The sequence below is a fragment of the Cryptomeria japonica genome, chromosome 8 (genome assembly GCF_030272615.1).
Source record: "Cryptomeria japonica chromosome 8, Sugi_1.0, whole genome shotgun sequence".
Lineage (NCBI taxonomy): Eukaryota > Viridiplantae > Streptophyta > Pinopsida > Cupressales > Cupressaceae > Cryptomeria > Cryptomeria japonica.
Window position 1 is genome coordinate 655,180,761 of NC_081412.1, and position 26,697 is coordinate 655,207,457.

Consider the following 26,697-nt stretch of genomic DNA (forward strand, 5'->3'; position numbering starts at 1 on the left):
TGCTGGATAATAAGAAAGATTGGATGACTGTGTATGGTGGACGTAACCCATTCTGGGTGAACCACATTAAATCTCTGTGTTAACTGTGTCCTGTTTTATTTCTTTATCTTTTGTATTTAAATCTGCATATAATTGTTAGTTCATATTTGCTTCGGATCTGCTTGAAACCCTAACCGTGGCAATTCTTTAGTGTTGATCTTTTTAACATATAACAAAATATTTTTTCACCTTGAAAGCTTTGTTTGTTTTCATTTATCAAAATAGACAAACAACATGATTGATATCTATGAAAACATAATGAAAAGAGACATCATCACATAGTCATTTTTTAATATTGTTTGATAGGATGAATTTACATACTTCTTTTCTAGAAAATTCATAAAACTTGGGACCAATTGAGAATTATATTGAACTCAAATAAAGTAATTAGTGGGTTGTCTAAGTAATTTATTTTTTATTTAACATTATATTTTATTTATATTAGATATATTATATGTTAATATTTATGCATGTCTCTTATATACAAAATTAATATACGATCGATATTTATTATCATAGATTATGTTCTATATAATATATATTATTAGACATAAATATAATTCAATATAATCAATATATATTATACTTTTTACATATAATACTAATTAAAATAATAAATATATTATACATTTAATATTTTTAGATTTTTGTTTGAAAATATATTAAATATTAAAAAGAATATATTGAAATTATATTTATTACTATGTACACTCTATAGAATTATTCATTATTAGACATGTATTTTAAATAATATGTATTTAATAAATAATATTTATTAAATAAAAATATAATATTAATTATTATAAACATAAATTATATAATACCAAATATTAATTCAACACATGTAGTTTTTCCACATATGAGTCATTCCATCTTCAATATCCATGCAAATAATAAAAATGTTAAATTACTTATTTTAATTATACCGATTCCTTAAAGAAGGTGATCAATTTATAATGGCGAATTGTTTGAAAAGAAAATTTAATTAACAAATATTTTGTCTAACTTATTTCAACATCGATATTGTGATCCCAAGTAAGCAATTTCTGAAACTCCAAGGGTCTTTTAGATCTTTTGAAGCAATTGCAGCCAACCAATTTTATTGTTTGGTTAGTCAAAAAAATTCAATTTTTTTTCTTCTTGTGATTGTGCATGGAATGATTTTATCATGCGCTAGCCAGCATGGTCGGCTGCATAATTTTCCATGGACCTGAATAGATATTTTAATTTTATCATGTAATTTATTGGTATGTATTAATTAGATTTGATATAAATTATCCCAGGACAATTACAACTTCAAGAACTTCTTACTGCCAGTTCTGACCGTTTACGACAGTTGATTTGATTTGATTAGAAAATCGTACTCCGTTTGTTCCATCAATTCAATACAGGACATTGTAGGGTATTATGAACATTGCGTGACAGTCCACGATATGTACTATACACAGTGATGCACTAATTTTTGGCTACGACTTATCTTGTGACTGAAAACGATGAACGGTCAGGATATCTTGCATCGTCTTGCATCCTTTTTCAAACAGTCTCTACCGATGATTTCGAAAATCTAAGAGATCCATTTCATAGGAAGAGACACCTTCGACGTAATAATATACTATAAGCAATATTTAAAAATGCTATCAAATGTAATTAATAAATACAAATATTTATAACTCTATTACCAACTTAATAAAATAAAATTTACAAATACTTAACAAATTTTTTTTATAAATATCTACTCATCCATAACAGCTTAAATGGCTTATAAAAAGTCTAAGGCAATGAACATCATATTTTCGTTGGCCCACTCATTACATTTATTATTGTCTAGCACCAACTTGTAGGCGGCTTACATTTTCAAATGATATGTAAGAACTTCATTGCTTCTGGAATATATCCCCCCAAAAGTTTTTGAATAAAACTTTTCTTTTATATCTTTTTAGAAAAGGATGAAAATTTGTCTGAATAAAACTTTTTTTATGACTTTATAGGGGGGGATGGAATTTTTACCGAAAAGAAGATTCTTCTAGCGTAATGGTAACGTACGCTAGCGTACACCTTCACTCTACTTTTATATGATAGCATTGCTAAAGATCTTGTGTTTTATATTTTTGTTTTAGAAAATTAATATTTTTGCATCGTGTCTTGCTTATGTTTAAAACTATAGTTTTCAGTTGTCTTGTTCAGACATGTTGACTCAAACCTAAATAGAGTGTTTTTCTAATCTTAATATTTATGTTTTTTTTAGATTATTTTTATATCTTACATATAGGACTAGTATATCCATATTATGCGGGAGAGATATCTTATAATAGAAGGGATTGATAATTGCAACAATATTAGTAGTATACAAGAGTTTCAAACATATTATCTAAGACGACATTCCCTTTTAAATATTATGGCACTCTTCCACTATCATTTGAATGTAACAGTTTCATATAGTTGGAGACAAGTGGCAAGGGTTCTATTTTATTTGGAGTAATAAAATAACACCTCCACAAAAACCAAAAGATGGCATATTTCATGCATTTACCCGTCATTTGCATGTCAAATTGTTTCAAAATTGAATTTTTTGTTTACTGACATTTTGATGTCATTGTAGATGCATCTGGGCATAATTAAGGGCGAGGTTGACAATAAATAGAAATGCAATTGGACAAGGAATTTGGGATAAAGAATTACATGATAAAAGTTTGTCTTTGTTTTTTATTCAATGAAAGTAGGAGAAAAACTAGCACATCTATTTTTAGGGAAAGTGTGTCTAAAGATATCATATCTGTTCATTATTTCACTTCAAAAATTATTATATTGTAATTAATATTAAATCATTAAATCATATTATTATATTGTAATTAATATTAAATTATTATTAAAATATGATTATATTATTATGTTTAAATATGTTTTTGTTATTATATTTTTACATTTACATTACATTCTTTAAAAACAATAATTTTCAATATCAAATTATTTTTTGGTAAATTTTTAATACCAAATTATTATTATAATATTATATTTTTATATATTAAGATTTTCATTATTACCATTATATCATATCATTATATTTTTATTTTATATTTATTCTTAAGAAAAAAGTGGATTTTATGTAGAGGCACTTTCAATCCCACATGATTAGAAAATTTTCATATCTACATTTAAAAATTAATTCTATATTTGACCTTGGAAGATTTGGTTGAAGACCCCATATAAAATCTAGTATAATTATAAGGGATAAGTAAAAACCTCACACAAAAATCTAGTCCAATTGAAGAACTATTATATTTAAAAATAAATAATTAACCTAAACAAATGAGTTAGGATCGATATTGAAATTAAATAGCTATACCTTAGAGGAAGGAAAATAATGTGGAAGACGCTACGAATCAATTTTCCATGTCACTAACTACTATAATCTATTCATCTTGATCTTCTTGATAAGGATTAGTAGCATGTGTAAAAACATCTTTAGATAATTTATTGAATCACAAGGGTAATGTTCTTCTTAGTCAAACCACTAGGATGATTAAAAAAACACACAATGCGCTTAAAATGATGCATGATGATATAATGCTTTGATAATATTTTTATGACACTTAAAATATTTTTTAATTATTTCTTTATTGTTAGATTCCTTGGATGGCCTAAATAATCTTAAATGAATGAATACATTCAAATACATTAATATAACACATAAATTAACACAATAGCTAGAATAAAGGTCAGTAAAGTGTAAAGTGTAAATTTTAAATTTTCAAAGTACAAATTGCATACCTAATCTAAGTTAATTCCACCCTTGTGGATTTAATATAGGATGGTGAATGAAGGACCTGTCGATTGATGCTAATTTGTAGAAATGAATGATGTTGTGATCATAAGAGGATAATTTCATAAGCCAAAATCACATGAGAATATATCAGTTGCATGCTTCTCATTATATAAAATAAACTCTAACTAAAGTGGATCTTTAACATATGAAAACAAAACAAGTACAATTTTTATCATTACAATACCATAATCTCTATGTTGATAATATTATCCTAATAAAAATAACAATCCTACTAACTATGTTTTTTTAATTAAAATAAGAATAAATTTTTACAAATACAACATCAAATAATGTTGTTTAGTAGCAAATACATCATTAGATTTTATTAAATGTAATACATATATTAATGGTGGAGATTAAAATGAATACGATCAATTAGATCTTGATAATGAAACTCATTCATGGCATAGTGTGATGGTCAAATTGTAACATTGTTACGATTGTCACTAAGGTTCAAACTTCCATTGGGAGCTATTATGATCACAAATATTTTTCTCTTGTTGATCCATTGTGCTCATGGTTTTGAGACTTCACATTGGTGTTGTTGACATGAACTATGAATTAGTGCTCCAAACCTTCATTGGGCTGGTGTGCTCATGAGATTTGTGCCCCTACTGGGCTTTCGTGCTTGCAAGTTTGGAATATTCACGTTAATGTTGTGTGTTCATGCCATAGATGTGGTTGCATGATTATAGCCTCATTTGACTTGGGTGAGGAAAAAAATCTCATGTTCATCGACAAAAAAAAGATATGCCAATGAAATAAATTGTAGACAAAATACACTACATGATCACCATTAAAACTTTGAACATCATAGCAAGTAATGATTCTACCACTCCTCCATAAGACCATCCACTTCTTATGGCTCAAAAGAAGTAATTGTATACCTAATTTATCATCTACTAATTATAATAGTTAAATTTGGAGGGTTTTTGGGTGATGCACTATTTTGATGATTAAATCTAAGATATATTTGTATTATTTTAGACTCCACATAAGTTTGGAGGAAATGCAATTTTGATTTAATAGCCAATGAAAACAAGTCAAATTGTAATTTTTAAAATAAACTTTTAGTTATGATGGTTAATTTTGAAGGTATTTTTTATTTAAATTTACTTTGAGATCTAAAATTAATAAATCTTGGCGACTTGTATTATTTCAACTTTGATAGCAAATTATTAGAAATTTTTGTAGTGTTAGGAAAATATGTAAGTTGCATACCTTTAATAATGTGCGAAATCGTTGTTTGAATAATTTGGATTATTTATTGAATGTTTTATGCTTAAATTAATTTAACTTATATTTTGTTTGACTTTATTTAATTAATCTTTTGTTTGTTATAGATATAGGATTGAACTAGTCAATTATATGAATTGTCACATATTTATCTTGTTTTATTCTAAAATTCAACTAAAACAAAATTCTTATTCATCTAGATAGAAGGTGCACATTCAACTTATATCTTGAAATATTTTCTCTTTTCATTATCCTTTCACTAGACATACTTTTAATCTACATAATTATTATATAATTTATTGTGAGAAAAAAATGACACCTCAAATTTATTTCATTTTAAACTTATTACGTTTACTTCATAAAAGACAAGTTTTACTTAATTACAATGAAAATATCTTTTATAATTTTTGATCTTCAATTATTATTAATAATTAGATTGACTTATACAAATTTGACCATAATAAATTTCTTAATTCTTAAATTTTTTTAAACCGGATCCACTTGCTAATTATTATTTTTAATTGAATCAATTCCAGAAAAAGTATATAAAAACAATTTAAACTAGATCTACTTTCTAATACAACAATCAATGACAATATTTTCTAATACTTTAGGGTTAAACTTATACATCTCAAGGTCAACTCAACCCCTGATATATGTTATGTTTTTGAACACAGTAAATCAAGGGAAGAATTAAACAATAAATCAATACCAACAACAATTTTTTTGGAAGATATTTATTCAAAGACCAAAATCTTATCCTGCGTGTGACACGTGGCCTAAGAAGTCCTCTTCGAATTTTCTATAGCAGTTTAAAGAAAAGTAAAAAACGATCAGACCGAACATGATCCAACGGGACACAACGATTTCCCCACTGCCTTAACTTTCCAATGCACATCCATATGCCTCCCCCATCGGATATATAAAGAGCCGAAGCCATTATATCACTTCAATACAATCGAAATCATAGCATTAATTCGAACTGACAGAATTACATTTCTCATCGAACAAATCCATTTAATCAAAACCAGTAAAGAGGATGTCAGGAGATCGAAAGGTGGGTGTTGCTGTGGATTACTCTTCAAGCAGCAAATATGCTCTGAAATGGGCTCTGGACAATCTTGCTGACAAGGGAGACCATGTTGTGATCCTTCATGTTCATAACAACAAGGGCGCCGAAACAGGCCAGTCCCAGCTCTGGGAGAAATCTGGATCGCGTAAGGAGTCCCATAAATGAATACCCATTTTGGTTAAATCAGTACCCTAGTTGCTTAAATTACCATCGTCCACCTTTCTTTGAGCCTTTTGGTGCAGATCTGCTGTTTTAGATCTGATTTTAGCTAGTGCTTTTACTGTAGAAAAAAAAATGTTTGTGCATCTGGAAGATTAGAGTAATCGCTCCAAACATCTTCAAACATGTTTTATTTATATATATGTGACTTTTGGTGGGTTTTACATGCAGCTCTTATTCCTTTGTCTGAGCTCAGACAGCCAAATTTGGTTAAGCAATATGATCTCACCCCAGATTCCGAGACCCTGGACATGCTGGACACTGCTGCAAGGCAAAAGCAGGTCGGTTGTTTTCAACCCTTTCCTTTCTCTTTTTTTTCCTCTGTTCTTTTCAAAGCCAAGAGGATAAACATTCTAGATCTTTTATAGCAACCTATTGGTATTGGTAGCAGAATCATCCTGGGTGCACAAATAATTGACATCTTAGCGTCAAGGATTAAGACTTAGTTGTATGGGACATGATCTCGATCCCATCCTTTTAGAGCATCAGACCTTTGCATTTGGCAAGATTAAGCCTTGGTACCAATAGACGACAAGGTCACACAACCAGAGGTCGTATAAATCATTGTCATGTTTCTTTTAGATTTATAGCTCCACCTAAATGCAACGTTACAGCATAGCATCCAATCTTAACAGGGTTACATAGAAATTCGTCTTTTTTAATGCAATGTTACAGCATAGCATCCAATCTTATGACAGGGTAACATAAAACGTCGTCTTTTTCATTGCCAAGTCGTATCATTTGAATGTCTAGCTGCCCTGATGCAGGGTTACACCATAGTATTGGGGTTTGAAAGGATTTGAATGGTACCCGATAGAACAAGGATGCCATATTTTATTAAATGTAACTACCCTTTAGAACAGTTGTGACGTCCTTTTGGCCAAACTGGTGTGGAGGATCTGCTTGGTTAGATGGTTATTTTTATGGATGTTTAGTTTTAAAGTGAATTCTGTAAGCTTTGTTTAATTGTTTTGATTTGAGATGTCATGTACAAGGTCAAAATGTAATATGGTCTCTAGAAAAATGGGAGCTTGTCCAATTGAACATTAATATAACTTAGTTAAGATTATATCTGAGAACTCCTTGGTCTAGGTGGATGTGTACACCCTGGCTTTCCCAATAGCATTCTGATTTTTAACTATCATGGGATCTTTTGGTTTATATCTTAAAAAAATACTAATATTTAGGCCCTCTGAACTTATTGTATAATCCACACAATATTAATATGAGAAACCCTTTAGATGACTGTTCCGTGAGGTGTCCAGTTTTAAAATGAATTCTCTAAGATTTGTTTTGATTATTTTGATTTAAGATTTCATATGTTGGTTGAGAAGGATGATTTTGGCATGTTGTTAGGATGTTGCACGATTGGACGTTGGAGGTTACCCAATTGAGCCATTATAATCCTCTAGCATAGACCATAATAAAGATCCCGGTTCGATCTCAGTTGGACATTTTTCCCTTGGATTCTAAGATCAACTTTATGCTAAGCTAATAGTGTATTCTTCGACTATGTATTAAAATACTGGACAATCAACTGTATATTTAGCTTGATAGTACATTTAAAAACCATGTACTGAATTTTGGGCTGACTTATAATTCAGCAGGGCAAAGTATTTTAACGGATATCCAAGTTGAGGCTACTCAGCTTTTATCATTTGCAGGGTTGGGGAAATTTTTCCTGTAATTGGGTGTGTTCCTTGGGTAACCAAGATTGCTTGTCTCTAGCTATACCGGCCTTTTACCTTCCAGATAATTTCTCTGCATATGGGGTTTAAACAGGAATCCTCATTAAATATTTGTTAGATTTTAAGCCTAATGTTTCCCCAAATCAAAGTTAGTTGTCCCTTACGTAGTTAGCTCTGTAACTGATTTTTAGTCGTTCATTTTTATTTGTTTGGAGGTTTCACATCTACGAACATATGGAAATTGTGCCGCAGATTATTTAGGTCAGAAAACAAATGTTCAATGATTAATCTTCAGGAAATGTGACAGGAATGCTAATCTTGAGCAAAGTGCAGTTGTTCATTTCCAAGTGTGCTCTGGCTGTCTTATGGTTGGTTTGTATTATTAGACATATAGTGATATATTCCTGCACAGCCAACATGAGATTTTGCCTCTCATAAAATTATGGCTAGCATGTTTCCAGTCTTTGGAATTAAGATTAGATGTATGTTATCTTTGAATGCAGCCTTTTATCATTTATGTTTTTTTTTCCATAAGAAAAATACTTTTTGACTTGATGAACTGGGTATGCTGAGTGTACATAGAGATTCTCTACATGCAATTTTCAGGTATCATTCATTTCTAATTAAATTTATGCACGGATCTACAATAAGGTGGTTACCTGGAAGTTACTTGGGTAGGCTTTCTTGCTGTACACTTTGATGGACGGATGAGTACATTCCGTATCTCGCTTTTGATTCTTTCTAGTAGAATGGGTTTTGACTAGTCTGCAAATTAATTCTTAAGTTCTTCTGCTACAGATCATAGTAGTAGCCAAGATATACTGGGGTGATCCAAGAGAGAAGCTTTGTGATGCAGTAGAGGACCTTCAGCTTGACAGCTTGGTAATGGGCAGCAGGGGTCTTGGATCACTGAAAAGGTATGAACTGATTTTGAATGTTTTTCGTATCTCTCCTTGGCTGCAAGATTTTCACAAATAACTGGCTGCAATCCATTGTATCATGGTACACCATTGTGGGCAGTGTGGGTCTGTGCACAGGGGAATACGCTTGTGTGGCTTATTGCTCAAACAATTTAGAGTAAATCTACTTTGTTGATTGAATTTTTGTTTGACTCCTCTTTAATTTCTTTGTTGCAGGGTTTTCCTTGGAAGTGTGAGTAATTATGTTGTAACCAATGCCATCTGCCCTGTGACTGTTGTAAAGGAGCCTGGATTCAAACCATGATGAAATAGTAATGGTTTCAGTGTTCACTTATGGACAAAACCTTTTAAGCTATGTAAGAACAGTGGGGCTATACTGTTACCTGTGTTATATTTATTTGAATATAATTAGGACAAATTTGGTTGGTCAATAATTATAACTCCACTTTATAGTAGAGTTTTTTTCGAAATCGCGCCTTTTTAATTTTGGGATCTTTTCCACAGTTTGCAGAAGTTTGTTTGTAGAATGTGTTTGTCCTCCACTTCTGTTATGACCCATCTTTTTTCTTTTGTTGTCATTTCTTTTTCCTGCTGGATGAGTGACTTTGTTAATGACGGTATTATGTGAAAAGAAACACTTTCCTTTGGCAAGTTGGAAAATGACAAAATGTTTTAATTCTTAAAAGGGAAATGCATCGAGCCTTCCATTTGTCTGACTTGTTGGTAGGTGTGCTAAGATGTACATAATAATGATAAGAAGATGAAATATGTGTCAAAAAATTGCAGTTAATGTTTTGTTCATTATGGCAGATAGGTTAGATACTTTCCCTCTAATTTCAATCGAACATGCATTCCTCTGCTTGTTTGGTTGCTTAGGTAATGTTTGCATTCTAAAACAATAGCATTTTACAATTTGACTTGGTCAAAGTGAATATCTGATTGCACAGGGGACTAAAACTGTAAGCTGGTCTACATGCTAGGGCTTAAGGTTTTGGACTCTTAACCTCAAATCTGTTGTACATAAATTGAAGCATTTAAAACCTTCATGTTCTTCCACTAAAAAGAATCAATTTAACTTTTCTTTTGATTCTATCAGAGCATTGTTCTTCATTTAAGTGTTCAGAGGCAATTCGAGTTCAGTTCTCTAAACAGCCAAAGCTTACATTTCCCTGTGAAAAGATCTTTAACACTGACAAAATATCCATGCCCATCGCACAAGACCAAAACTTGCTGCCTGATTGCATTGTCACACTCTGTTATTGTTTTATTTTAGTCAATAATATAAATTTAAGCAATGTTTCAGTGCATTCTTTACCGATTCATTCTTATTTGGTGCTATTCTTCATAGGAAAACTGAAGAGACAATGATTAGTGAAGAATTTATAAATTATATAGAGGGGAATATAAAAAGAATCATTAGGATCTGTTCATCACAAGGTTGCCTATTTAAGATACGTGAACCGATCAGTGTTACTACGTTAGGACCATTTGACAAAATTGAGGGACCTTTGTACACTTTCACAATGTGTAGTACCCAATTGTTTTGAGAAAAGCAAAAGAAGCCCTTTTGGAGTATTATTGACGATCTCTAAGTTAAGTTCTATTTTATAAGAGCTACTTGATCCGGATCAACTAAACTTGATCCCTTTTTTACAATAAGTTAATTATAAAAATAACTACCTAAGTTACTGGTTTGATTTTGGGTAACTGTTGCAGCAAACTATTATTGGGGTTGAGTTTGTCAGCACAAAATTAAAAAAAATCATAAAAAATAAGAATTGAGCTCATAAAAATGCTTCATAGCATGCATATAATAAATAAAACCATCATATAAACTAAAAATGCTACTTTAATGTCAAAATTTGTTAAACTCAAATGTCATGATAGATATTCGTTGTTCATTATTAAAACCGCAGCCAAACTTCATTACTCTTTTTATCCACCTTTCTCCGTCTTGCCTAGGTTATGCTTCTGATGCACATCCACAACAACCACATACAATAAAATAAAATGTAGAAGATGAACCAAGAGAAGTTGGGATAGTCATGAAATAATACAAATTACAAAGAGAGTAGGGACAATTGGAAACTAGTTGAGTGCATTTAAGAGAGAAGGGACATGTTGGTGGACGTTTTATCATCTACGGAACACTTAGATTAAAATACTACAAGGATACTATATCCTCTCCTGAACAAAATCACTACTTGTGCCAAGATTGCTAGAAAGACCATAAGGGGACTCCAAGGTCTATGGGGACTCCAAGGCCTATATGTGTGAACAAGTGACTTTAGTGGGATAGCTTCTTGGGTAGTGTATGCTGAAAATCTCAAGGGGGACTTATGCTCGACAACTAATATCATTCATAGGTTGAACTTAGGCAGATTTAACAATTTATGCTCTATGTTTTTGGATTTTCTAGTTTAGGACTAAAAGGATAAAAAGGATTAGGGTTTAGGGATTCTATGCTACTTCTAAGCTATTCTTATGAACTCAAGAGACGGTAAAGATTGGGTGAAACTAGTAACGATGCTTTGTTTTGCCAAACTCGGACAACTACGCAAAGCGAGTGCAATCTTCTAGGGTTATGCTTAAGATTTTCACACTCAGAAAGAATACCAACAATTGAACAATATCATTCCATATTAAAAGCTCAGGCTAACTTTACACATTGAAAGAAAATCATCCATCCAACAAAAGTATGAGCAAGATTTCACCAATCAATACTTATCAAATCTATCATTCATCTAACAACTTAAAAACAAATTACTTAAGCAAATCTAATCTAATGGTTGAAGGGGAATGTGTAACCATGCAACTATTTAGCAATAAAAAGATTTCAAAACAATACTAATTATGAATATTTTATTACTCAAATAGCTCTATGCAACAATTTCATAAATCTCTCCACAACACAATGAAATGAGAGAATGAGAGTTTATATAGAGTTTTTGAAAGCACAATAAACGATCGAGATCAATCTAAGATCGACGACTGAGATCTAAACAACCTAACCCTAGATAAAGTTTCTAAAATAAAATCCTAAATCAACTTCAAAAGAAACAAGTGGCAGAAGATGCTATTTTTTAGGATTGTATCCCTTTCTTCTGATATTCGATGAATCTGGACACAATTTGGTCAACTTCTTCCATGGGAGCATGTTGCAAAACATGTTGAGATAAGCAATTGTTGCTTAGGATTGCCAAAATAATAAGTAATACATTGTTCGAATTGATGGTGATTATTTCCCTTATTTTGGAGTCTGCATGGTTCTTATCCCTCATCATAGTTTAGATTTTATTTCATGTATGTTAGAAGTATTGATTTATGGTGAATTTCCGCTCATACTTTTGATCAACAGATGATTTTTGTTCATTATGTAAAGTTAGTTTGAGCTTATTTTGTGAAGGATTTAACTTCTACTTTGAGTAATATTGTTCAATTGTTGGTATTATTCATAAGTATGAAAATCATAAGTACATCCCTTGAAGATCGCACTCACTTTGTGTAGTTGTCCTAAGCGTGGTGAAGCAAAGTGTTGTTATTGAAGTCACCTAGTCAATACCGTCTCTTGAATTCTTAGGGATAGATTAGAATTTCTAAACCTTATCTTCTTTTTTTAATTTTCTTGAAGTCCATGATCCGAACCCAAATGATAAATCTCCATTGTGAATTAAACGAGCCAAGCGTAAGTCCCTTTGTCTATTACCAGCATATCACAACGCCCATTGAGCTTATCCACACGTCAAGACCTGACCAAAGAAACCTTGGAATCGCCACATAGTCTTTTTGCAATCTTAGCATAAGTGGTGGTTTTTCAAGAGAGGATAGGGTATCCTTGGGTATTTTATTTTGATGTTCGGTATATGATAAAACATACACCAACAGAAATTGGCGCTAGAAGGAGGGCTTGGAATAACAAAGCAAGATATTTACAAGTTAAAAAAGTAGGTATGAAGCAGTATGGTGTTGCCGCATGAGTTTCCTTTTGACATACCTTTTGAGCAACCAGAACCAAGACTATACCAGACGAACAATGCCGATCAATTACGTTCGCTTGCTTGGAAGTCAGCAACAGACCATGCTCAATTTAGATAGACAAGTCGCGTTATTGCTGAAGAAGAAGAGAAAGGCCGGAAAATTGAAGCAGAAATCGAGAAAGATTCGAAGGAACAAAGATTTTTGGCCCTTCAACAACAAGTTCACAGAGATATAAGGTGATTTTCCTTGAAATCAGCCGCTTCGTCAGAGAAATGATGAAAAATGGGACTACCAATCGTTCCTCCTCCACCTAGTAGAGATCCCGATCCTGTAGTACAACCGAACCTGACTCTCAACGACGAACAAGAAAACGTCATCACAAAATTGTATACTCTAGCGTGGGAAGTAAAAAGAGGCTATGCTGATTGGCAACGAATGTGCTTTGTTCTTGAGGAAGAAGAAGAAATTGCTGATCGTATTGATGGTGAAATACAAAGAGAACAACGTCAACTACCGCCGCAAGCCGTTGAGCTAGCTCCTCAACCTGATCCTGCACCACCTTGACAAAATTAAGCAAAGTCACGCTGGATCACGCAAGTTCCCTTTCGCTAGGCAAGTTCCAAAGAGTCCTGAGGTTAGCTCCGAGTTCATCCAAAAAGTTTGTAGAGTTAGAATCTTTTACTAAAATAAAGCAAAGGAAGAGAATAGTTGCGACAAGTGAAGAAGAAGGTTCATCAAGAGAAGAGATACTTGTTGAAGAAGATATTTCCAGTTTGCTCCATATTTCCAGCTTGTTTCAAACTCCCACCACAGAATTTTCAATTCCAAGGGGTACCCGAGAAGTCCTAGTGCTAGAAATCCCACTTCTAGAAGTTAACACATCTCCAGTACAAGTCACACCAATTCAAGTAGTATCCCTACCAGCATCCCCGCCTCCAGTTGTTCAGCAAATTCAAGCAGGAGTACATCATGCAAACATTCCAATGGCGTGGTGTCCAGCAAATGCATCACCTATGGTTTTTACTGCCTATCATGACATGCCAAAGAACCCGGAGCAGTTTTGTTCCAAATTCCACGGTAATGACCCAAGCTGATCAGCTGAAGAGTATATTAGGATTTTTGAAGATCTCCTTCACAATAGGGATATCCAACATGAAGATGTTACCTGCAGATTGTTCACTTACACTTTTGATGAAGAAGCCTCTCATTGGTATATCCATTTGCCAGTCAACTCTATCCACAACTGGCAAGAAATGAAGGATGCTTTTTTAGAGAAATTTAGAGCACCGATTTCACCGACGGACTTGTATAGACAATTTGTGGAAGTAAAGAGACAGTCACATGAATCAATCAGCACGTTTAACAACAGATTCCACAAGGCCTACACAAGGTTGCGAGATCCTTACAACTTGAATAATGATGCAGCACTGAAAGTATATTATGCAGCCTTAGACCATCTTTATGTTTGTAAAATCAAAGAATACAGTCCCAACAAATTTAAAGGAAGCATATGCTGCAGCAGTTACAACTAGCAACGAATTGGGAGTAGGTACTACCTTAGGACCGCTCAATTATTTGGGAATTCCTGCTGCCCAAAATCAAATTCAAGATATCAATCGAGCGTTGGCTCAGCATACTCCTATGATGAATCCGGTTCCTACTCCAAATAATCAATTAGTTCTCCACCTAGGAGGACCTATTTCTCAAGTGCCATCCTCTTAACCAGTATATCTTCAAAATGCAACGACTTCAGTCCGAACTCAAGAAGAGAAAGACGAAATGAAAGAATTGATCGATCAGGTTAGGAAATTATCAACTGAGGTCACATATTTAAGGAATCAGAACAATCAAATACAAAATATGCAAAGAAATTATCAGTCAACCCAAGGGAATTATAAAAGAAAACATGGAATACTGGACCCAACAACGGTACTGTACCATCTCCCTTAGGTAATCAGCCTGCCGCTGATAGTCGTCCTACAGACAAAGTATTCCTGGCCAAAGCAGCATTATCAGGATGGTGCAGACTGCATAACATCAGCATAACAAAATACCAGCCACATATTTGTTCTATCTTGTTCCTTCATAACAAGTCTTGTCTGATACCATCTCCACCATTAGAACTTCTCATTTGCAACGTTGGTCAGGGAAAGGGAATGAAAATCTGTTGACCTATTTCATTGTGTAACAGAATTGCATGAACAAATCACTTGGGTGCCTCTAATCCTTGATGTGTCAAAAATTAGATCACCAAATTGGGCATAGTGCATGGCAATCCCAGGGATTCAAATTGACTTGTCCAGGATGCAGGACAGGTTTGAGTCTTGGGAAAGCTGGATAGGGAGGCAGAGGAGCTTCAGTATTTGGGCCTGTGGGAGATCATAAGAGAGACCTTGAATGTTTTCTGGGTGAGCCAAGAACATTTTGTGGCTGCCAAAGTGACACTCATCCTACTGGCTGTCTTTTGTGATTTCAGGTTTGTTTCGAAATTTGTCTGGGTCCTGCAAAGCAGACCTGGATTAGCCTGGGTTCACTCTACAGTGGACTGGGCTCTGGACAGCCCCAGGGCTCTGGACCGGGTACCAGATTGGGTAATAATGGGTACAGGATTCCGGGGTTTCCCTGAACAGACTGCCAACAGAGAAATTAACTCTGAAGTCTTTTTTCAACTTGTCTTCTTGTTTCACGGAATTTGTTCAATAATTGTACTTTCTTGTATGACTTTCATAAAGCATTATTGTTTTTGTGCCATCTAGGTTTGTGAGCTTTGGTGAAATAGAATCTTGGGAAGAGCTTCGCTGATTCGCTGAGTATACTATTTGGATGAAATCATAACTGATGGGTAAAACATATATTCTATCACTTGTATTTAGACACTGTAATTTCATCGGTTGCTGCACTTTAATACCGGCTTATGTGATTTTGTTTTTTCAATTCAGCTAAAAGATTCTCATCCTGAGAATTTGCAGTTGTCATTTTTTGGCCTGCAAAATCTTTAAGTGGTGCACTGTCATTTTAAATTTTTATGTAATTGCCAAGCGTAGGTTATATTTGACCGATTAGTGGTAATTTAGATGTTTTAGTTTATGTTCAGAGTTTCAAGCATAACTTTGATAATTATTTTCCACGAGTAATCATTTTTCTATGATAAATGGTGGTTTCTGACCTACTATTACTAACTATCCTCTAGCCAAACTTTGGCACAAGCCACATAGTTTTTGGTGTTTGTTGCGGGAATGACTATCTGTTGCAACTAGTGTGCATTTGTGTTTTGGCACGTAAACCTTCTTGCAGTGGAATTTGACGACAGTGCCATATGGTGCAAATTAATTAACAATTAATTTATCAATTAATTTAACAATTAATTAAATAAAAAAATTGCGTTAGGTGAGAGCCTAATGTGGGCTACAAGATTCAACCGCAAAAATCTTGGTATTTTTGTACCAATTAAGATATGGCTTATATGAGTTCATCTCACATTTGTCAATTTTTGTTTACAAAATCTGAGTTAAATTTGTATCTTATTGTAATTCTGTTACGTAAGTAAGTGGATCTCGTTTCTGAGCTTTGTTGAATTTCTCCTTTCATGTCATTTCTCGTTTGGAGGAATCTCTGCCCAAAAGCAATAATGTTACATGGTGTGCTATTTCGTGTACAGACATTCAAGAGATAAAATGCTGTTTATTTCTCATAGAGTACTATATATAGGTCTCAGTGTTCTATGGCCAAACATGAAGGACTTGCAGTTCAATCTTTTCATCCCACAATACAGTACATAAAAGACATGAAGAATTTTTAAAAGAAATGAAAGAGCTGAACAAAATTGAACAGAAATGAAAGAGCTGAGCAGAACTCACAAAATTGAACAGAAATGAAAGAGCTGAGCAGAACTCACAGAATACTAAATTGTCCATTTTATTAATCATTCAGTATGCATATCAATAGTTACAAATAATTTTATCTGGATCCCATAAATCCGCTAACTGTTTTGACAGCAACTATAGCTGATTGACAGCTAACTAGTATTGTTTGACAGCACATTGAACTTAACTAAACTTATCAGACACCTAAATACTATTTGATGACACATACGTAACACTCCATCATGAATTATTCGTTAATGTTGGAGCATTTATACCAACACTTCTTCCTAATGCTACAACGGTAAATGGTCTGACAGCAAAACAATAGGGAATACATTATGCAAAATTTGTTCATTGAAAACAGTTCTCAGATTAGTAAGAAATTTTTAAGCCGCTCCCCAACTAAAGCTATAGTCATCTAGCCATCATCCAAGTTCCTAACATCATTCGACACCATTTGCACATCAAGTGTCTCATTGCCTTCGTAAAGGTATAACGTTGAACTTCCAGATTTCAGATCTCCCCTGAACTATTGGACACCTATGCTCACATGTATGTCTCATAACCCCAATGAGTTATAGTTTATTTGATCCACATGCACCTCAAACTATTGAGCATCTAACTCCCTTCTGCCACATCCTTCCATGTCTTCCAAATGTTGGCCTCTTCAAAACAGGACAAGTGTTTCATCTTCAATGAAGTCATTATCACTATCACATATGGTAGTTCTTCAAATAGCAGCTATAGCCATGCCAGCAAGATTTGACTTGGGAGGAGCTTTCTTCTCAAACTTAGTAAACTGAGACTTATTCACCTTTACTGCCTTCACCACACAACAATTCTCTCTGCTGACATCAACATGTAGTTTCAGCTTCTCTTCAACTAAGAACACGTAGTTCTGCTTCGCTTGCTTTGCAGATTCCCTTGACTACCCCCTTTGGTGGTGGCTTCCAATAAAGTGCACTCTCACCACAACAACAGCAGTTGATGAGCAATACTCAGCAAACCAACAAATATAAATTGCAACAACTCGATTTACTCAGAGTTCTAAAACTACTGAATGACTTTCTTTCAAACACAACTGCACAAACGAAAAAAAATGAAGCAAATGGCCGTGATATCAGAAAAGGAAATGAAAGAGCTGAACAAAACTGAGCAGAAATGAAAGAGCTGAGCAGAACTAACAGAATACTCAACTGCTCATTTTATTAATCATTCGGTATCCATATAAGTAGTTACAAATAATCTTAATTGGATCATATAGATCTGCTAATTGTTTTAACACCAACAATAGCTGATTAACAGCTAACTGGTATTGTTTGACAACACATTGAACTTAACTAAACATATTGAACACCTAAACACTATTTAATGACACAGACACAACCCTACATTATGACTTATTCATTTATGTTGGAGCAGCTACTCCAACGGTTTTTTCCCCATAATTTTTTACCAGAAGCATTCTTATTTAGTCACAGTTTTTTCCCCAAAATTTTTTACCAGAAGCATTCTTACTTATTTACAATGGACTGTGGAACCTAATGTCTTCAATAGACGCGAGACTTTTTTCTGCATAGGGTAAGTACACTTGTCAAGTAGATGAACTTATTAGCATGGGCATTCTTCGCTGAATTTCGAGGTCATAGCAATCTCGAAAGGTAAAGAGGACTTGTTCATTAAAAAGGATTATAGATAAGATCGCATACACAAGGTGAGATCTCATCCGTAAGAACTTAGCCTACATCCTAGATGTGTAATGTAGGCTGGATGTATGCACAAAAATGATTAGTAGAAAAAAAGACTGAAGTCCATTCTATATTTCCAGTTATGTTTGCCTGTATAACAATGAAAGGGCAATCACTAGCAAAAAAAACCCAAAAATCTGCATCAGTAAACTTTGGATTAGGGACAGGTGGAGATGTGACACTCACTCAGTTCAGCACAACACAGCAGTGCAGAGCGAAAAGACACATTATAAATAACACATCATGCTGAAACGCATACAGCAAAATTAATTTTTAGTGATACAAAACAGCTTACATAAGAAAGGTATCCCCTCTCAAAAGACTAACTTCCTAAGAATTTCCACCCCATCCTTCTAACTAAACCATTCCATTTTAACCTTTTCAATTGCTCACACAAACATTCTTCTAAATTGACTGTAAGGACTAACTTCCTAAGAATTTCTACCCCTCCCAACTAAACCATTGCATTTTAACCTTTTCAATTGCTCACACAAACATTCTTCTAAATTGACTCCAACTTTCTGAGAACAGCATCTTTCAACTATTTTTCCCCAATAGTCTGAGCGGTTAATAACTAATTCTAAATTTCGTAAATACAGTTTTTAAGGTATTGGTTTGTTGTACCGACTGATTTCCAAGAGTCAATTTGCATGCATCTTTTATTTTTTTTAAATTTGAATCTTCGTGTTCAAAGTTTATTTACATGAATAAAAACATTAAGAGTCTTAAAAATCTTATTATTACAAATTTTTTTTGATGATATAGGATTGCTTTTTATTCCAAGATGCTACTGCATCAAACATCTAGGAAAGAGTTTGGAATAGATGATATAATTGTCCTTCTGAATGGAAGAATCAAGCTAAGGTGTTCCCTTCCACCAAATTAGATATCTCGTCAAAGCGTCAGATTTTTGTTTTCTTTCACTTTCAACCACTTGTTAGAATATAGGTCCTCTTCATTTGCTAGTGTTGGTATTTTGGATATGTTGCATTGGTTTTGTCATTGATGTCAACACTTATCAACACTTATCCTTTTGGAGATCTTTGATTTTGTTCATCGGCAAGTTCAGTGACTTATGCACAGTCATCAGTATTTGGTTCACCGGCAGGTTATATTGTTCACCGACATTGAGGATGATTTGTTATCATCTGGAGATCACCTTGTTATGTCGAAGACATGGTTTGGACAGTTGGTTTTGGAGATTTGGTTATTGGTCCAACCGGGTTGACATATATGCTATTACCGACAAATTGGTCTAGGTTATGGACCGACATGCGTTCAGCATGACATGTTGTGGAGATGGTTTAATCAATTAATATTGTTGTTGAGCCGACATGATGCATCACATCTTGATTTGTTGTAATTGATTTTATTGTATTATTCTTAGTAAGCCTACCTATACATTTGGTCTTAGGTTTTGGTATATATGTAAGATCTCAATTATAAGATTCATATAGAGGTGGTATGTAATAAGGTATTATAAGGTTGTGATATTCGGTATATGCGAATATAAGTAGAGCTACTCACGCATACATCATTTGAAGATTCAAGAAAGGATTGAAGAAGACAATCAGAGCTTAACCGGTACTGAATCCAACATTGGAGATGCTACTTTGAGAAGTACATCATCATTGAATTTAATCATCCAATTGTAGTCAGTGTAACTTCTATTTTGTGATTGAGCAGTGAGCTCTAGGCAGCTGGCCTTTCTGCACGTGCAGACCCCATTTGTAAACACATACTATCTGCACTAGTATCATTTGATTGTGGGTAAGATTTCCCACTGTGGGTTTTCCCCTTACATGGTTTCCACGTACAAATCTCTGTGTTATGTGTTGTGGATATTGTTTCTCTTTCTGTTTCATGCATTAAGTTTCATCGGTACTGTTATTAACTATTAATCTGTTTACCAACATTAAGTTTGGTTTACCAGTATTAAGTATCAAGTTTGGTTAAGTTGTATTTGAGATAAAATTATTAGATAACTGATTCCCCCCCCCTCCCCACCCTCAGTTCCCTCCGGGTCCTAACATCTAGTTGGTCTTTTTCTTCTTTTTTCCCATCTTCTTAAAGGTTTAGGAGTTATCCTTTGCTGAAAATCATCATTTCTCTTTGTACCATTTGTATTACATGCACATAAATCATTTAAACACAAATAAAGTTAAGAGAATACAAATTTCCCAGAAGTGTTTTCTCCTCCACAATATGTCATTGAGGCATGCTTTCAAGTTCTTTTTTATGAGGTTTTTGTTTCTTGACTTTGCATGATGTTCACAAGTCAACTCATTTTCTTCATTGTCCTCTTTTGTTGCGAAAAAAATGTTTTGACTTTTATTTCCTTCCTTAATTACCCTCTTTCTTGTTTTTAAGTATTTTATGATATTTTACTCCTTTCTCATTGGTGGGATTCTCTAGACATTCATCTAGCTCTTTTTGATAAGTTGTGTTATCTAAAATTTTTAAATCATTATCACATATGGGGCTCTTGAAGATCTACATCTCTATTACAGTTTCCTCTCCAATGTGGATTTCTTTTACTACTACAACTATTTGGCCTCCTCTTGTGATAGTTTGTATTCATTCTCATTGTTGTCTTCCAACTCTTATCTTTTTGCATTGTGATCTTCAGTGTCTTCCCCCTCTTCAAAGTAACACAATTGAATAGCTCCATCAAACTCAACTATCTCTTCATCTTCATCTCATTCATCTACTTGTGCTCTTTGTAACTCTTGAAAGGTTTCATTCCAACTTGGTTATCTTCTTTTTCACACCATGATATAACTCCATCTTCACATGCATAACCAAAACCCAAATACACAAGTACAACTCTAAAATATTGAAACTCTTTCACCATTTGTTGGAACCCAACTCCCTTGGTGTACTAATATGTTGTTTTCCTCTCTTTTTCTTTTTGAATTCTAATTTTCCTTTTTTCGACAAAAAATTCTCCATCTTGTTGGGAATAAGGCGTCTCAACCTTTGAGTCCTCACATTAATTATTAATTTGATTAATTATTTCGAGCATATTTTTTTGTTGATGGAGGATTATTTGGAGCATATTGATTTATTATGATATTATTAATTTCCTAATTTTGCCATTCATCTTTTGGGTCCCTATAAAATAGGTGGCTTCCTACATGTCAAATCAAGTGTTTGACAAGTTTCCTATTTTTCGGAGGTTAAAACCAAAAGTTTCATCGTTGATTTAAAAAATGCTGATTTGACAGCTTTTTATGAGACTTGAGAGTCTAGATTTGTGTATCCTATTTCATAATAGAAAAAGCAGTTTTTTGATTTATCTTTTCTTGGAGGCTAAGTTAAAGAAGAATTTGCTTTCCTGGGAGATTTATGACCAATAAAGAAGATGCATTTATTGAGATCACCAAGACAAAGTTGGAGCCATTGATGAAGTGCTTTCTACAACTTTTTTTTTGCTTTGTTGAAGACGAAGATAGTTTTCTTTGGCACCTAGCTTAAAAAGCTTGATGTATATGCTTTGTATTCCATTATTGTATGAGAGAGTACTGATTTGAGAGCTACCATTATGTTACTATTTTTTTTTCTAAGTTCTAGAAGACTCTTGAAGAGCATTAGCTCAGATAAATTGAGATTTGTGCTTTCTATTTTTCATAACAGAAAAAAAAAAAGTAGTTTTTTGATTTATCTTTTCTTGGAGGCTAAGTTAAGGAAATTTTTTATTTCTTTGGAGATTTGTGCTCAAGAAAGAAGATTCTTTTATTGAGATCAACAAGATGAAGTTGGAGCCATTGACGAAGTGCTTTCTTCAACTGTTTTTTTTTGCTCTGTTGAAGATGGAGATTGTTTTCTTTGGCACCTAGCTTATAAAGCTTGATATATATGCTTTGTAATTCATTATTTTATGAGAGATAATTGATTTGAGATCTACCATTATGCCATTGAAATTATTTCAAGTTCTAGAAGACTCTTGAAGAGCATTAGCTTAGATAAATTTTATTGATATTTATTGAATAATACAATTGAGCTGTGGGTGTTTTGGAGTTTTTTTTTCTTTCTCAAAAGGGTTTTCCCACATAAATGATTGTGTTATGGTTTTAAGTTTTCAATTGTTTAAATCTGATTTTAATTTGTGCACATAATTGCTTTTATAATTGAATAAGTGTTTGAAGGAATTTTGCAATCTTCCCTTGTCTTAGATTGCTGTAGGAAGTTGTTTTTGCTTACTCAGCTTCCTTTTAGTTGGTATCAAAGCTTGGCCAACTTTGTTTTATTTGGTAGATTGAAGGGTTTTTTGTACTAATATGAGTTTCATTGGGATCTTTGCAAGAAAGATTATGTAACCTTATTGCAAGCAAAGATGACAAGCACATCCAAAATTGAAATGGAAAAGTTTAATGGTGGCAACTTTGGGTTGTGAAAACTCAAGATGCAAGACTTAGCTTCTTGATAGAGATTTATGGGTTGCAATATCTGGTACAAAACCAATACCATTACTCCAAGATGATTGGGATTTAAAGGTTCAGGAAGCTAAGGGTTTGATTAGGCTATGTTTGGTTGATTTAGTGCTCATGAATGTTCATGAAGAGAAGCATGCAAAGGATCTTTGGAAAAATCTTGGAGATGTTTATCAATAAAAATATTTGGTAAACAAGTTGTTCTTGAGACAATTTATTATTTGAAGACAAAAGGAGTATTTGTTGCAAATCACTTAAATGCTTTTAATACGAATGTTGCAAAATTGGGTTTTGTTGGTGATAAGCTTGTAAATGAAGATTGGTGCATTCTTTTGTTATGTTCTTTGCCAATTTCATGGGATCACCTGGTGATGGCTATTGAAATTACCACTACCAAGTTCAAAATGGATGAGGTGGTTGCATCACTTTTGTCTGAAGAAAATCTTATAAAATGGCCAAGGAAGCCCTTGTCGTTCATGGTAGATCTAAAGAAAAAGGCAAGAGAAAGGACAATAAAGCAAGATCTAAATCTTGGTGGAGATCTAAGTCTCCTAGAAAGTCTAAGGTGAAATGTTGGAATTGTGGTAAAATTGGTCATATTTGTAAATATTGCAAGGATGAGAAGAAAAAGAAAGGTAAAAATAATTTATCTAATTTTGAGAAATCCTCTCATGATGATGCTAATGCTTTTATTGTAGCCTTGACAAAACATGCATCAGAAGATGTGTGGTTGGTAGACTCAGGAGCTTCTTCCCACATGATCCCTTATAAGGGTTGGTTCTCAAAATATGAAGAGTATGATGGTGGGAAGGTGCTTCTAGGTGATGATTGTCATCTAAAACTTCTAGGCTGTTGAAAAGTTAAGATTAGATTCCTTGATGGAGGGTGAATGGGATAAATAGTGTATTGCATATCCTAGGTTCGACACAAAAACCAACTTTAAATGAGTAAATTGAATGATTTGGGTATGCATGTTGGTTTCTCGAATGGAGGATGCAAGATGACTAGAGATATGGATATATGGTGTTGCCTAAGGGTATTTAGATTAACACCTTGTACAAGTTGGATGCATGCACGGTTCAATGCAATAGTTCTTTTGACATGCTGAAAAAAATCTTTGGATTGTACATCCTCACCATTAGATCAATAAAAGAAGAGTGTTGTAGCAATTGCATCCACAGTCATGATATAGGTACCTAAGGGTGCTCATTCCTTGGAGATGAAACTCTTAGTAGAGAAAACCATGTTATGACATCAAAGACTTGGTCACACTAGTGTGAAGGGTCTCAAAGCCCTGGAAAGTAAGAGCCTTAATGAAGGCCTTGATAACTATAATCTTGAGTTCAACTTTTGTAAACATTGTATATATGGAAAACTACATGTTTCTTTTTATTCTAATTCTCATAAGTCTTTTGGGTTATTGGATAGTGTGCATGCATATATTTTTGGTCCAACGAATGGTCCTTCTTTATCTAGATTTGTGTACTTTGTCTCATTCATAGATTAATATAGTAGAAGGACATTTGTATATTTTATTAGAAGTAAATCTAAAGTCTTTAGTTGATTTAAGGAGTTTAAGGCACTTGTTTAAAATCATACTTGCAAAAAGATTAAACTTGTTTGAGGATTGATAATGGTGGTGAGTTTTTTTTTTGCAGAATTCGATACGTTTTGTAAGGACCATGGGATTGAGAGACATAGGATAAGTGCATATGCCCCAGAACAAAATGGAGTTGCAGAGAGGATGACTAGGATGTTGATGGATAGAGATAGAAGTATGATGAGTGGTGCAAGCCTTGAACAATTTTTTTGGCTAAAGTTGTAGCCACTACATTTTATTTGATCAATAAATAAAGCTCCTACATTTGCGCTTGTTGATAAGATACCCATGTAGGTTTGGTCTAGTAAACAACCTTCGATGAGACATCTTTGAGTATTTGGTTGTGAAGTTACACTCATGTTACTATTGAGAAAAGATCAAAATTGGAGAACAAGGCAATAAAGTGTATCTTTATCAGCTATGGTGTCCATGCAAGGGGGTACAAGATTTGGGATCCACTAGGACAAAAGGTTCTCTACAACAAAAGTGAGATATTTTGAGAGATGATACCTTCCATAATTGAGCTACAACTAGAGAAAGAGGAGAAATAAAATAAGAGGATAGTTCAAGTTCCATCTACTCTGACAATAGATGAATTATGTACTCCTATTTGAAATGACAATGGGGAGAGTTTTAGTAGCTCTCAGAATTTTGAAGAAGATGAAGAACCTCAACGTCAACATTTGAGGAGGTTTACTTGTGATAAGTGGTACCCCTAAAAGATTTGGTAATATCTTATACTCTTTGTGATTTTGCTCCACATCCTTCTTCCCTCTTCTTCTACTAGTTCCTCGAAATTAGTGATATCTTATACTCTTTGTGATTTTGCTCCACATTCTTCTTCTCTCTTCTTCTACTTTACCATGAGTATTTGCATCAATTCATACTCCCGCTAAAGTGGGGGATAAATGTAGCATCCTAAAATTGCACCCTTTTCAATTTTGACTGTATTTTGGGCCCTCACCTTATCGGTCTCATCCCCATGCTTGATCGGGATCTGTTTATGCCTCCCCTATGCAACCAAACCTCATTATTTTCATCTTACACCTTGCATATCTCTTAATCCTGGCCTAAATTAGGGCAGGACCAGGGTGCCATGCCCTAGTACCCACCAGGACCATGGCACCATGCCTTGGTCCTCCCTAATGAGGACCTATCTTGGCCCCTAGGCCCTATCTCAGATTTGAGCTAAAAATTACTTCCCCATGTTGGCCTATGTTGGTGTAGCGTCCTAAAATTGTGACACTTGCAATTTTGACTGCATTTCGGTCTTCACGATGGCGACGCAACACGCAACCTGAATGGAGACCCTGAAACCTGATTATGACACTGAAAACTGCATTTTCTTGCACCCTGGCCTGAACCTCCTTTGCACCCTGCTGTCTCGGGAGGTGGGACCAGAGCGCCCAGCGCCTTGGTCCTTTAGGACCAGGGCGCCCAGCACCCTGGTCCCCCAGGACCATAGCGCCCAACGCCCTGGTCCCTGGGTCCTATTTTGGGCCCGGTCTCTTTTGGACTTCGGGTCTTTATGTTTGCAAAATGGAAAATTATCTTTCCTGGTCGGCCTAAGGTCGAGAAAATCAGTCTATCAGCCCTAATTGACAAGTATATAAACTACATTTTCCTCTTTCATTCGATATGATGGAAAAAGCGTGGAAACTATACTCAAGCATTCAAGCATTCAAGCATTCCTTCAAGCAATTGATCATTCTAAGTCTCCATTCAAGGCTAAGTGTTGCATTCAAGACAAGGATTCAACCATTGAAGAGGAGATCACTTACAACACATTACATGCTACAACATACCACATACAACAAACAACAACATCTATACCTTCGCACATAAGGATACAAACATCCTTACAACAAGGTACTAGTACTTGTTTTACATTACATTTACAGCATTTCTCATTTCTTGGTTAATTCCAAAACCGGGGTTTGACCTAAGGGCAAACCCCTAATCCCTAACCCCCCAATCGTCTTCGCTTTTCTGTGTGTAGGTTGCAGGTACGCGGCTGAAATTGAAGATCTAGAATCCTTGTGCAGAGACGAACAGATCCCCCTTCGTTTCGCGGATTT

General features: G+C 34.1%; 1 protein-coding gene across 1 annotated transcript; it reads left to right on the forward strand.

Moving 5' to 3' along the window:
• The first annotated feature begins 5,937 nt into the window (after positions 1-5,937).
• On the forward strand, positions 5,938-9,467 carry LOC131052001 (universal stress protein PHOS32). Its single transcript, XM_057986607.2, has 4 exons — positions 5,938-6,315; positions 6,561-6,670; positions 8,876-8,994; positions 9,214-9,467. The coding sequence occupies exons 1-4, from the start codon at positions 6,138-6,140 to the stop codon at positions 9,299-9,301; spliced, it is 495 nt and encodes a 164-aa protein (XP_057842590.2). The 5' UTR covers positions 5,938-6,137; the 3' UTR covers positions 9,302-9,467.
• The last annotated feature ends 17,230 nt before the right edge of the window (positions 9,468-26,697 follow it).

Bases quoted from the DNA above. Each gene is read 5' to 3' on its own strand.
- LOC131052001 (XM_057986607.2), top strand. From the start codon at position 6,138: ATGTCAGGAGATCGAAAGGTGGGTGTTGCTGTGGATTACTCTTCAAGC. The intron at 6,316-6,560 runs GTAAGGAGTCCC...TTTTACATGCAG, and splicing joins CTGGGAGAAATCTGGATCGC to CTCTTATTCCTTTGTCTGAG. The intron at 6,671-8,875 runs GTCGGTTGTTTT...CTTCTGCTACAG, and splicing joins CTGCTGCAAGGCAAAAGCAG to ATCATAGTAGTAGCCAAGAT.